The 15,250-nt window shown below is 38.7% G+C and overlaps 1 protein-coding gene across 1 annotated transcript in view; it reads left to right on the forward strand.

Moving 5' to 3' along the window:
- LOC149786152 (protein CIP2A homolog L-like) overlaps positions 1-15,250 on the forward strand; it is a 115,598-nt gene that overhangs the window by 23,232 nt on the left and 77,116 nt on the right. Inside the window, exon 7 of the mRNA XM_089976505.1 lies at positions 4,508-4,630. Coding sequence (XP_089832631.1) covers positions 4,508-4,630 — 123 coding nt within the window. The remainder of the gene's footprint in view (positions 1-4,507; positions 4,631-15,250) is intronic.

The following is a 15,250-nucleotide window of genomic DNA, read 5'->3' on the forward strand; positions in this document are numbered from 1 at the left end:
CTTGCATATGGAGAGACCTGAACCTAACCTTATGGATGGCTTGCATATAGAGAGACCTGAACCACGCCTTATGGATGGCTTGCATATGGAGAGACCTGAACCAAACCTTATGGATGCCTTGCCTATAGAGAGACATGAACCAAACCTTAAAGATGCCTTGCATATAGAGAGACCTGAACCAAACCTTATGGATGGCTTGCATATGGAGAGACCTGAACCAAACCTTATGGATGGCTTGCATATGGAGAAACCTGAACCAAACCATATGGATGGCTTGCATATAGAGAGATCTGAACCAAACCGTATGGATGCCTTGCATATGGAGAGACCTGAACCAAGCCTTATGGATGGCTTGCATATAGAGAGACCTGAACCAAACCTTATGGATGCCTTGCATATAGAGAGACATGAACCAAACCGTATGGATGGCTTGCATATGGAGAGACCTGAACCAAACCTTATAGATGGCTTGCATATGGAGAGACCTAAACCAAACCTTATGGATGCCTTGCATATAGAGAGACCTGAATCAAACCTTATGGATGGTTTGCATATAGATAGACCTGAACCAAACCTTATGGATGCCTTGCATATAGAGAGACCTGAACCTGACCTTAAGGATGCCTTCCATATAGAGAGATCTGAACCAAACCTTATGGATGCCTTGCATATGGAGAGACCTAAACCAAACCTTATGGATGCCTTGCATATAGAGAGACCTGAACCAAACCTTATGGATGCCTTGCATATAGAGAGACCTGAACCAAACCTTACGGATGCCTTGCATATAGGGAGACCTGAACCAAACCTTATGGATGGCTTGCATATGGAGAAACCTGAACCAAACCTTATGGATGCCTTGCATATGGAGAGACCTGAACCAAACCTTATGGATGGCTTACATATGGAGAGACCTGAACCAGACCTTATGGATGCCTTGCATATAGAGAGACCTGAACCAAACCTTATGGATGGCTTGCATATGGAGAGACCTGAACCTAACCTTAAAGATGGCTTGCATATGGAGAGACCTGAACCAAGCCTTATGGATGGCTTGCATATGGAGAGACCTGAACCAAACCCTATGGATGCCTTGCATATAGAGAGACATATGAACCAAACCGTATGGATGGCTGCATATGGAGAGACCTGAACCAAACCGTATGGATGGCTTGCATATGGAGAGACATGAAACCAAACCTTATTGATGGCTTGCATATGGAGAAATAGAGTAGCATAATGACATTAAAGTCAAATGGTAAAGGTCAGTGTCACATACTGAAAGAAGAACAAGTTTCTGCACAAAAAGTTCAGTTCATAACCATGGACCTTCACCAAAGTTTGTGGATGAAAGTTGGGTTAGAAGGAAGTCTGTTGATTTTGGGGTCAAAAGGCTCAGGGTCATTCACTGATGGGGGAAAATCATTTCTCCTGTGAATACATTCCCATATCACAATAATGTTAAGAAAAAGCTCTGCTACCTCTCAAATCCAGCAATCATTGAAAGATGAAAAATTCATCTTTCCTGTCTATAGTCCATGTAGATCAAGGGAAGAAACTCTTACCAACCCTTCCCTTACCTCCCCTCACCACCACTAGGTGGCTGTGGTTGTTGACCAGATTTAGCTTTTGCTAATCTTTTGGATTATTGACTATCCATCTACAAAGATGGTATAGTATTGAATGAACAGTATTTTCTACACGTTGCAGTAATTATTTTGCAAACTTTGTTAATATTTATGTGATTTTTTTGGAGTTGTGGATTCATTGGCTTTCTGACCTTTATACTCCAACATGTCATTATTCTTGGACGTTGTTGGTTGTTTACTGGTGCACACCTCATGTAATTTTGCTTAAGTAACATGTGGTTATTGTTACATATAAATACTTTCCAGGTGTTATTTTTTATTTTTGATCATTCATTTCAGATAAATAATGATGACCAAATACACTATTTGCAAGCAGGGCCTTCCATTATATTTAAAATTGGAGGGTGAATTGCCATAGTAGGCAGGGGTTTGGGGTACCTCCCCCAAATAGGGATACAGGTGTTTTTTTTTAAAAGTAGCCAGGTGTAAAGTAAAACTAGCCAGGTAAATTACCCAATTTCCAGCTGATAAGGAAACGCCTGTGCAAGATTTTAAGTTGACAGGTTCATGTATGGTATATGTCTCTTTTGCACAAAGTCTTCCCGTAACACTTTGGATTATTTCTGATATTTAGTCCTTGTCATTTTGTATTGAACAATGACATTGTTATGTGCTAGAGTCAGCAAAGACTTATATGATTCATGTCTCTTTCGCACCAAGTGCTTTTTCTTTGTGGATTTTGTTAGATGTCAGACCTACCAATCAAAATGATTGGCTGTAAGTATTATGAAAATGACTGGAGGTAATTAAGGTCTAAGTTTACTTTACAAATCTTTTTGTTGAACATATTGTTTACCACCGCTGATCAATCTTGAAAATAACTTCAGAACTACTAAAATATATGTTCTCCAACTTTTCAATAGCAGTATGCATTTTTTTTGTTCCGATTTACTGAAAACTGCTGTAATTTACAGAATAAATCGACTACCCTACTGAAAAGTTCTTGTTAGGTTTGACAGGTCTGAAATCTGAACACTTGGGTTGTTATTATTAATTTTTGTTGTTGATCTTGTCATTTCAGATTAAATAATGGAGACATTATATGTCAAAGTCAGTGCAGATATATATGATCAATATTACCCTTGCGCAAAGTATTAATTGATTTCCAACTACATTCTGTGTGTGAAATGGTCAGAAGGAAATTGGTCCATGGTTTTGCAAAAAAAGCTTGAAGAAACATGTCAGTTTGTAGACAAAGAAAGTGATCTAACCTCCAAGAGTGGCTTGGAGTTGTTGGGAGAGTATCCTACATTATTTTGGCATTCATTGGGTGCAAGTCCTTCAGCATGACCCAGCATTGCCTTAGGGTCATTAAGTTTGTACGTATGAGGTATTTTTCAGATGTGGATGATTTGATTTTGCCATTTGTCTAGGTTGTATAATGCTGTTTTTGCTGTTAACCAGATAGTTAAGCCATCCATACAGCCATAATCTACAATTACTGACCAGGAATCCGTCACTCGAAAACTGGTATGCCGAGCTATATAGAGATCTGGTTAGCCAAATTCTCTTTTTCACAGTACAGACCCATAAGGCAGTTATCAAAACAGCCATCCAGCCTGCAACCAAGCTGTTTGTCTTGGAAAGAGTGGAGCCAGCCAGTAGCTGTGTGCTCCATCCATACTATAGCTAAGCCAAACAGCCAGCACACTTATTGGCATTTCATATGATGGCATGGCCTTGTCCTCCTGCTTCTGTGATGTTTTTTCATGCTGCTGACATGTGTGGAGTGTACAGAATACAGTTGTAAAGTAGCCATGGAGTTCATCTGATTTCAGATTTGCCAAGCCTGTCAGCTGCAAGCCAGTGCTATAAGGTCAAGGTTTTACTGGATTTGGAAGTTGAAGACGAACAGCCATCACTCCTTTCCCAATCAGTAAAGGTTAAAGAAATTCCTGCCTGCCTGACTGATAAAATATGGTACTATGGCAGTACTAAGACTTCCTATTTGGAAAGCCAGCTTACCAGCATCATTCTCCCCATGCTGGTATCGCATACATTCACCAACATTTAGCACTGACCTGACATCCTTGGACAAAATCATTGTCATGATCATCGGGACATGTGCCTGTCTTCCAGTCAAGATTCTGGAGTCAATGGAACATAAGGCTAACTTGCTCATCATCATAGCCTCACATATCACAGATTTTTTCTCAGCATCCTTCTTCAGTATTTTGAAGGAGGGACCTCTGTCTCCACTTGTGATATATTGCATATAGAAGGCAGTTGCTAAAACATCTAGTCATACATTATCCTTGTCCAGAGCTGCTCAACCCCCACAGGAATTTTGCTCTGTACACTTCTTAGGTCATACTGGAGCACACTAAGAACCTTCTTTGGACTGCCACTCTGGACAGTTAGTATTATGTAATTAAAATTAGTTTACCCACAGTATCAACACCAAAAAAATTAAGAGACTTGTTGGTTTAAAAATCCACTAGTCCTTCACTGTTTTTTCATGCCTCCAAAGCAGTTGCTAGTATTTATGGTTCAGTTTGGCAGATAATTTAAAACTTGTGCCTCTAAGGTGAAAAGAACAGTCAACAGAATTATGGAACAATATAAAACTTTGCTTTTTTTGCAATTATGTATCATACATTAATATAGGGATGGCTAGCACAATTTTACCAGTCAGGAGGCATACCAAAATGCTTAAATTTACATGGTCTTTGATAAATTTATATGGTCTTTGATAAATATACATGGTCTTTGATAAATTTACAAGTCTTGGGCTTGAAAACATCATAGTTAGCAGTGGTCTTTTAGCACAAGGCGCGTAAATTTACTCTGCATGTGTGTCTGTGTGTGTGTGTGTGTTTATTTATTTAATAGTTAATGAAGTTTTGTTTCTATTGCAGGAAGATATGAAAAAGCTTACCCGTGCCTTGGTCAATTTCTTGGTAGATGCAAACTTTACCTTAATCACATTGTCTCTGTCTCTTCTTGCCTGCATTTGCATTCATTATGAAGAAACAGAAAAGGTAAGAGCTCCATGTGTTATCTGTTTTCAGGCTCTTTTTTTAAATAAAGTACAGTTATTTGTCCAACTTTGAAAATGATGTGGTACAAGCTTTGTATTGGAATATGAAGGTAAATATGTACCTTATGCCATTAACATTACTTTCAGCAATTGCTTACCCATAGCTATTGTTCTGCTTTTTTGTGTGCTGAAAAATGTACCATCCATTTGATTTGCACACTTCCTTCTTAGAGTGAAGAATTTTCACTATGATGCAATTCCTCATGCAGTTCATGTTGTCCTTGGTGTGTTATGTGCAAAACAAGCACATATCATCTTTTTCAGATGTCTGTTAAATTCACCAGAGGAAATTTGCCTGTGGCAGTGTTTTTTTTAATTGCCATTGCAGCCTGGTCTCTGCAATAATTAATCTCTGGTGTTTAAGCAGCAGGGAAGTTGAACAGACCAGTGCGTCCAGCCAAAATAAACCTTCCTACGAGAACTTTCTCCGTAGAAGCCTCAGAATTAAAAAATAAAGCCTTCTACGGAAGCTAATTTTCGTGCATTTCAGACCAAGTGCATTGGTTGGTCGCGCCGGTGTGTTAGTAAATATAGCGTTAAGGACAGGAAAAATAAATGAAGGGAATAATTTTTTGCAACGCGGGGCTGCTTTTGGCCAATTTTACATCACATTAAAATAATATACTTGAAAATAATATGAGTTCGAAAACTAGTACAGTTGGAGAGCCTCATTCTGCTAGATTAGCGCGAGAACAATTAGCGGCACTAAAGAAACTTATTCCAGTAAAAAAATTATTCAAGGAAAAGGTCCGAGCACACGAAGATACGCAATATGGAATTACCGAGATATCGTCAAAATGGTTAAAGCCAGTTACCGAAGTAACCAAAAGAGTCTTTTTTGGCGACAAGGACGATCCGGATATCAGGAAACGTGGAATTCTTCTTGTGTTGAGAGGTATCGAGGAACATTCACGAGTATTACCGGAACGACTAGCAATACTAGCACAACAACACGGGCAACAACCAGGAGGAGGAACCCCTGCAATTGGTTTTAAAATAAGTAAAGGAAAACCTGGAGGAAGAAAACCACCTATAGGAAGAAAAGCGTTCCATCTCGAGAATTTAAGAGAAAATTTCACCGAGGAGGGATGGGGAATAATATCACAGCCGCTCTCGACGTTGTATAGTAATATAGATCAATTTGGTGAATTTGCGGAAAATTATTTTGATATTCGAAGAGGATATCTGACTGATATAGGGAAAAAAAGATACGCAAACCGTGAAAATTGGTATAATATGTTATATAAAGTTTACTCGGGAAAATCACAGGCGAGAGAAATGGATCCATATTACAGAAGATTTTTAACAGCCGCAAAGGAAACGTATAATTATAATATGCAACAAGCGGAAGAGGAAAGGCGACAAAAGAAAGAAGAAATTCAACAAGCGAAAGAAAAAAGACGACAGGAGAAAGAAGAAAAGGCTAAATCTTCACGGAAAAGAAAAGCAAAATTAAAAGAAGATATTCAACCACAGGAGGAAGATATTCAACCACAAGAAGAAGATATTCAACCACAGGAATTGGAAGAAGAATTAACTGAGGAAGAAATTGCATCTCGTTCAGGATCAATTGATTATAGTAAACCTGCCGATCAATATTTGAGAGAAGACAATATCGATATGCTCGATGATAAATATACAAGATTAGTTGTTGCTGCGGATTATTCTCCAGAAAATAGAAAATTTTTCTTGAAAGAAAGGTACTTTGATTTATTCGGACCAGGAACATGGCCGCAGTTAATTTATTTTGGTAGTTTAAGAAAACCGATGGATTTACTCGATATCGGATATTCAAATTTTAAAGGGGAGGTCGATGAATACAAAGAAAGGAAAATGAAACGATTATCATTATCATCACCACAATATCCTGGAAAAACCGCGACACCGGGGGAGATCCCCCCCCAGGTATGCCACCACCACAAAATACAAAAATAGGAAGCGGATATACCATTTGCCCTGACAGTGTCGTCAACAATGTATCTCGCCTCGAAATATTAATCGGAGGAAAACGAGCCGGAAATAACTCTCATGAAATAATCAACGAGGCCTCAGATATTCGTCAGCGATTATTTCGTGGCGGTGTTATTAACTCTCACATTTATAAAGAGCTCGTTGACGAACTCATCGATTAAAACAACATAATTGAAATAACATGATTGTTCACAAACATCAATGCAGACCTAGACAGGTCCGCATAGTTAACTCTTGATTGTCCGTATACAAATATATTCACGGCAATGGATTCGGCGATATTGTTGGAAGCCTCGTTACGCGAGTAGTCCCTAAAATAGGACCCGCAGCCAAGCAAATTGCATCAAAAGCAATAGGAAAGATTGGCGAGACTGTCATTTCTGGTATTGGTAATTTGGCCAGTAAAGGCTTCGATTTTGTCAAAGGTAAAATATCAAATTTGGTGTGTAAAAAAAAGCAGCCCGTCAAATTACCTAGCACCAGCGAAATGCCCCCCGATGTCAGTAAAGCTATAAACGATGCAGCAAATAAAAAAATAAATGACCTAGCACAGGAAGTTGCTAACACAAATTTCGCAAATAATCTAGCACAGGAAGTTGCAAACACAAGTTTCATATCGGGCAGCGGTCTTCGTTTTAGATGAAATTCTTAATAATAAATGTTCGCACAAGTGTCAAACGAAGTGTTCGACATGGACGAGCCTGTAGGTAGAGACACATCCGTGCATGATTTCCAGTATTTCTCGTACGACACAGTGACACCAAATGCGATTAATCGCTTGGAAATTCAAGTTCACGATACAACAAGATATTTTATTCCATCTGAGGCGTATATCGAAGTTGTTGGGGAAATTAAGAAGGCGGATAATACCGACTATGGCGCAGATTTTAAAGTCGGATTTGTCAACAACGGCATCATGGCATTATTCAAGAGTGCCACTTACATGATCGATGGAAGAGAAATCGAGTCAATCACGGGCAACGTTGATATAGCAACGACGATAATAGGCCTAGCTAGATACTCGGATGATTTTACCAGATCGGCTGGTCCTAGTATGATGTTTGCCAAGGATAACTCTGATCACGCTGATCATCTCCCGTATAACATCGGTGTACCGAGAAATGCCGCTAATAATGCTGACGCCACAAACGTTAGTGTAATGCTCGGCGCCAATGACAATTACAACCTCGGATTTGACATACGAAAAAAAATGTTAAAGGGAGATGATCGAAGATTTTCCTGTGCAATTCCGCTATCTCATATTTTTGGATTTTGCAGGCACTTCAGGAAAGTCATTTACGGAGCGAAACACACGATTTCTTTTGTTCGAGATGACACGGGCAATGACAGAGCCATCTGGCGAGAAGCAGGTGCGGGTGTAGGTGATCGAGGCAAAATATTACTAACCAAATTTACTTTGTGGATGCCAGCGATAGTTCCGTCGATGCTTGAGGAGGAAAAATTATTGTCATTCATGAATCAAAGTGGTAAGTCTGTTATGTCCTGGCTAACAACCATGACCGACTCTATCGACGTTAATATTAACGGAATATTTACCTGGCGAATTGCGTCACAACAAGGCGTCTCGGCACCCAGACACATCTTCGTGGCTCTTCAAAACGCAAATAGATATGTTCAAACTTCCAGTCACATGATATTTGACAAATTCGCAGCAACAAACGTATCACTAAGGATAAACGGGCAACAAGAGCCATCCGAGGAAATATCGATTGATTTTGAAAATTACTCGACGGCCCGCGCATATCATCGCTTGTTGTGTTTCATGGGTCGCGATCAAAATATCGATACCGGATTGCAAATATCGCAGCTAGATTTTAATACTCACTATCCTATCTACTACTTTTCCCTGGAACATCTCGATTTGGTAAAACAATCTGTCGTTGATATCCATTTCAAAGCCAGAATTAACACAGCTGGACCAGCTAGGGCAATCGCGTTGATTCTCAGCGATAGAACAATGATCTTGGAGGGAATTAGTGGTAGAATGAGAGTCATCGACGCGCCTGTCGAGAAAATGTAACTTTAAAATCGAAGATTTTAAGATTTCTAAATTTAGATTAAACGATTATTAATATGCCATACGAACACGTCAGCGTAACTCTGACCCCGGGTCAGATGAAAAAACTCCAAACAGCAACAGCAAAGCGATGCGGTGTGAAATTAACCCTGAAAAACGATCAAATTCAGGGCGGGCCTAACAAACTGTCGCTAACTAATTCCGGCGTTCATGTGAATCTTAGTATAGGTGCCATCAGAGACATGGTCAAAACTGGCGGAATTTTCCCTTTCCTAGCTGCTATTCCTGGATTATTATCCGGGGCTCTTCCGGCAATTGCAAAAGCGATAGGATTAGGTGCGGCCGGAGCTGTAGGCGACAAACTAGTACACAAAGTAATGGGAGGGCGATATGGTAAAAAAAAGAGAAAGCGGCCTTTATCTAAGACGCCCCCCATATGGATCCGGTCTAAGATTAGCACGGCCTATTCAAATTTAGATTTATTCAACGAAGCAAAGAATAAAAAAATAAAATTTTTCAGAGGCGTATTTATGCGGGATCAACTACCAGAAAAACCAAACCCCACCGAGACAGGAATAATAAATCTCGATTCAAATACCGGCCCTGGCACACATTGGGTCGCCTACGCGATTAATCCTCGCGAAGTTGTTTACTTTGACTCGTATGGACTAGCTCCACCGAAGGAATTTATTAATTACGTGTCAAAGTTAAATATTCCAATTTGGTATTCGACACTTCCAACGCAGACGTTAATGGATCCACCGATATGCGGCCCAGAATCAATTGATGTCCTCGACGCAATTTCAAAATCATCTGGTCCGTATCATAGAATCGTATTTGAATATGCCATAGATAAATATCATGGTTGATATTTACGGGAGATTTATCTACAGGAAGAAGGAAGCAGAAGTGACTGACGTCGATCTATCAAAATTCGCAACCAGGGATGATATTAACAATCTTCTATCGCTGTCAGAAGTAGATCCTGGCGAAGTTGCTGTTTTTCAGAGCCGCGAAGGAAGATTACAAACAAGCAACGTGAAAATAACCGATATAATCAAGCGAGACGAATATAACGATCGCATTAATCAATTTACTAGCCTGTCAGATTCGGTATCAAAATCCATCGCTGATATCGCCGATATTATAGCGAAGTTACCCCTGAAGGCCAATATCGCGGATGTTGAGCAAAAAGATAGCGAATTATCAGCAACGTTGCTTCTGAAGGCTGATAAAGCATTACACGATGATCTTCAAGAAAGATTGACAAAAAGATTAAACGGGCTAAATAGAGATCTTAAAAAACTCGACGATACCTTAACCAAATTTAGCAAAAAAATCGAGGAAGATATAAAAACATCCGTCGATAATATCTCCACCGCCGCAGATGAACTTGCAAAGAAAAAAGCCGATAAAACATCGCACGATGATCTTAGCGAGAGAGTAAGAAAAATCAACGATGATATTACTAATATTCTCGCCGATATTACCGAAATAAATATCGTAATGAGTCAGAAAAGCGATAAAACATCGCACGATGATATCAGCGAGAAAACGAAAAAAATCAACGAGGATATTATCAAAATCAACGAGGAAATTAACGTGGTACGTGAATTGGCGCGTCAAAAGGTTGATATATCGTTATACGACGGAGAAATTCGAGATTTAAGTGCAAAACTTCTCGACGCAACCACAAAAATTAGCGATATTAACACGAATCTTATCTACGCAACTAAAAGAGCCAACGATGCCTTAACGAATCTTATCTACGTGAATTCAGATATTGCCAATATTAAAGATGATATATCGTCAATGAATCTTGGAAGATTAGCGCGTATTTCGATACCAGCGGAGGTAGAAACAGAAAATCTTCCCTGCCATGTACCATTTGTGGTAAAAATACAAGATGTTGAGTGGACACCTGAGAATAACACATTTAGCTTTACTTCGCCAATTACTGGCGTATATCGAGTATATATTATCTCCTTGATGACAAAATTCAATGTAACAATAGACGATGGTTATGATTTTCGTGAATATTATCCTGGGTTTTTTGTTATGACCATATTTAAAAATAAAACGAAAACCTTTAGGCTAGAACCACCAACTAGAACCATGATGATGGCCAATTGTCAAGTAATTTTCGAATATTTATCCGGAATACACGCAATTGGTTAGATAAACTAACTAATAAAATGACTGCATCGGATTACCGATACAATCAGGCGCGTTTATGGCAGGATTCGTTAAAAAAGCTCCTCGACGAGTATCAGGTAAAAATAAAAAAATATCAACGCAGATTAATTGCCATCGATGTTGCTGTGTACGCGGTAAGTGCAATAATCGCTGGCGCGGGAATAATCTTATCCGCGGTGACAACAATCGCGCCGATCGCAGCAACGATAATAATCTCGTCGACAACAACAATCGCTGGTGTTCTTAATGTTATCGCAAAAAAAATATCCTCATGCACAAATGAAAAATTATCCCTGTACACGAGTAAACTATCCCAGGTCAACGAAGCGTATTCGAAATTATCATCGCTGCTTTCTGAAAGTCTCAACGACGGAGTTATATCCGATCTCGAATTTTCCGTGATGGTAAATATCTATTCTGAGATTGAACAAATGAATATCAATAATGTCGGAACTAACTCAAATCGTGACAAACACGACACCGCCGATAACAACGCTGATATCGGCAAGCTCAACCAGGCCAGAATTTAGTATCGATTTTCCAATACCAATTAGCGTCAAGGAAATTGCGCTGTCACAGTTACGCGTCTATAACAGCTGGCCCAATGTTAGGTCGAAATCATTCGGTAGATTATCATCGAATAATTCGCTTGTTTTTGCCAATAAAAACCGCCTGGATGGAACTCCCGATTGGATCGTCGTTGGCATACCAACAGGCAGTTACGAAATTGAGCAACTAGATAAGGAATTTACCAGTAGGATATCAAATATAACCGGCGATGCTAATCCAGGAATAAAAATATTAGCACACGAACCAACGCTGTCATCGATAATCAAGGTAAAATCGCCATATATCGTCGATATTTACCAATCATCGATTAGGACAGTGCTAGGTTGGCCTGAAAACCCACCTCTGGAAAAACCAGAAAAATCTGATTTTATTATTCCAGGTTGGCACGAAGAAGCTCCTCCAGAGCTACCGGAGCCAAAAAAATCAGATTTTACCACCGACGAAGGATGGTACGGAGATATCAGACATAAACCTATAATCCACAGCGCCATTAATCTCATGAATAACCACAAATTTAACCTGGTGATGTTCGCTTTTACTTTTAGGGATGAAAGAATTCTCTCGTGGTTGCCTCTTCCCAAAATTCCCCCCGGTGTGAAAATCTTCGACGCTACCAATATTAACAGGATAATAACCCCCGTAGACGGTATCTTGATAAGAAGAACCATCGACGAATTTAATCAAGAAGATAAATTACAATTAAATTTATTGCGGGAATCCTTTCATGAATGCATCTTAAATAAATCAGGTTCATGTAGCGAAATTATCGAACGCGTGAAGATTTTAAATCAACTCGCGAATGATGTTGAATATTATCATGGTATGTTCATTCGGGCGATAATCGACGATATATCAATTGCCGATTATGTTCTTCCTATTAGCAAATTCGAGTTGATCAGAAATTCAGGAGAAAAACAAAAATTCATGAGAGTATTTGGATTAACCGAGGAAACGCTACCAAATTTCAAATTTCCCGATTATGATGTTGATAAAATGAGAAAATCCGTCGTTGATACCATCGATGATTTATTTCCGAAATTACATGCCGCGTGGACTAAAAAAATACAATCAGAATCGATTCTCAAACATAATAATGATCCAACCGGGCAGGGACGACATATCTCGCCAGGTATCGTTAACATAACGGAAGTTATCGTGATTTATCTTCACGCGGATGTCGTCGAAGGTAGCTACAACGTGGATTCGTCTGTGTCAGAGCAGGCACAGCAGGGATTTATCTTGTATTCGTTTTCACCTAGCGCCTCTCCGGGTTTTTTGATAATAAAAGAGCCAGTAAATCCGTTTTACCTGCGATGCCACAATCGATTATTATCGAAGATAAATTTCAAACTGACGGATCAAAATGGAAATTTGCTTGATATACGCGGGGAAACACTGAGTATCAACTTGCTGGTGAGATCGTAGAATTGGAATCGAAGATTCTTAAGATTCTTAAATCTGCCCGCCAGAGAAAAATAACCAAAAAAATAAATAAAAACCAGGAAATTTTTCAAAATTAGTAAATTTCTTAATTTTGATGGGGTAAATACCCATCAAATTGAGTAATTTATATAATTTCGTAAATTTGTTGGGGTAAATACCCGTCAAATTGAGTAATTTATGTAATTTTATGTTTTTGATGGGGTAAATACCCGTCAAAATTAAGAAAATTGCACAATTTCAGTAAATAAATTAATTTAGTAAATAATAAAAAAAATAATAAAAATCAGGGAAATTAAGAAATTTGTGTAATTTTATGTTTTTGATGGGGTAAATACCCGTCAAATTGAGCAATTTACATAATTTCGTGAATCTGCTGGGGTAAATACCCGTCAGATTGTGCAATTTATATAATTTCGTAAATTTGTTGAGGTAAATGGTAGTCAGAAACAAGAAAATTGTACAATTTCAGTAAAATGAATAAAAAAAAATAATAAAAATTAGAATTGGAATCGAAGATTCTTGAAATTTTGTTTTTTTTGTGTGGCAAGAATGAAAATCAAAGACTTTTAAGAATCTTAAGAATCTTTGACGCTAATTTTACTTTCATCGACCAGCTTTTTTAGCTGCCTGACGCGCGAGCTGGTAATTTTTCTTGACTCATATTCGTCAGACAAACTCGACCTAACTTTTTCTACCAGCGTCGATAATTTAACAAAATCCTCGATTTGATCATCGCTGACAGTCGCAAGAGATTGGTACATCGCAATCTGGATTTTCTTTATAAATTTGTATTCTGACGGTAGCGTGTATCTGTATTCGAGTTTTCCTTGGACGATCGTCTCAAATTCGGACCGGATTTTACCTGTGTCCAAATCTGAGGATAAATTTACATTTTTATTTTTTAAATCCTCGATGGCCTCGATGATGTTATTTATATTCTTCTCGTTCATTATACAAATTTGTAATATTTAATTAATTTTTAGAAAATCCTGAAGAATCTCCGATTCCTTATTTTTAGTCTGAAATTATCGGAATATAAGAAAACTCGATCCATTCACCAAATCGATAGGAAAATGTCGCGTTGATTATTTTTTCTGTTGCACGTCGCACCGAGACCATGTGAATACCAAAGTACCTTGCAGCGGCATTCATCGATGTGAATATGATTTCTTCATTTGTTTCTTTATTTATTGATTTAACCCCCTTAGCTGGTCGATATCCGCGGCCGGTATTGCCGGATATGCAATTTTCACTCTGAGTTACCGCGCGAAGATTGGACAGTTTGTTGTTAAGTTTATTTCCGTCAATATGGTCGATTACCAAATTATTCTTGATGGGTCCGTGAAAACACTCGAACACAAATCTATGAAGGGTATAATTTGTGTATCTTCCTTTTCTACCCCTGCTGAAGGTACATATCAAATAACCCGAATTGCCAACTCTACCAACATGTTTCTTCGTTTTGATATGTCTGACAACACCATCCGATGACGCCTCGTATCCCTCGATCGTTGGATGAGATTTAAACTCGCATGTCATTGTTGTTTCTGGAATCACTGATTTCAAGTTCATTATATAATAATTATATGTCTAAATCGTTATTTGCCTTGAATCGATTAATATAATCTTCTTCACATGTTATCACCGACGAGGATCTTTTTTCATAATATTGCCGCAATTCCCGATAATTCTTTCCTCCGCAGGCCAAACACAACCGAGTTTTTCCTCGCGTGCCAACTTGACAAACTAAACACCGCTGTGGTCCTTTACTACCACGTCGAATCGCGTGTATATGAGCGCCGCAATAATCGCCTCTGCAGGATTTGTCACAGAATTTTGTTGAGCCGATTAATATCCACTTGCATTGATTCATTATAATTTAAACATTTGTCTAAAATATAATCATGGATGTATTTGATCTTGATGAGGCAGAATATATTATACCTGAGGCTGATCTGGCGAAGAAAGAATTTTTCGATGACGGAGCGATTCACACTTGGTCGACATGGAAAACAAATTCCATCGATGCCACGATGAACCTGGAGCGAGCTAAGAAAATAATCGAGTACATAAAAACCGAACACAAAGAAGAGCGATTTATCTTTGGAATAAAATTTATCGCACAAATGCCTGATGATACTTGGATTATTCGCGATAAACGAGATCCAGTGCGTGGCGGTAAGAAAAACGTTATTCTCGATAAGAATTCTAAGCCCGGATTGTTATTGGGAATCGATGGTCCTTATTATGCTAGGGCATATCCATCTAGTGCAGTTGTTTATGGAATTTATCGGCTAAATAATAATCCGGATGTGAAAAATCTACCTGCGATGAAAGAATCGC

Source organism: Sinohyriopsis cumingii, chromosome 12 (genome assembly GCF_028554795.1).
Source record: "Sinohyriopsis cumingii isolate HCF-2022 chromosome 12, ASM2855479v2, whole genome shotgun sequence".
In the NCBI taxonomy this organism is placed as follows: Eukaryota; Metazoa; Mollusca; class Bivalvia; order Unionida; family Unionidae; genus Sinohyriopsis; species Sinohyriopsis cumingii.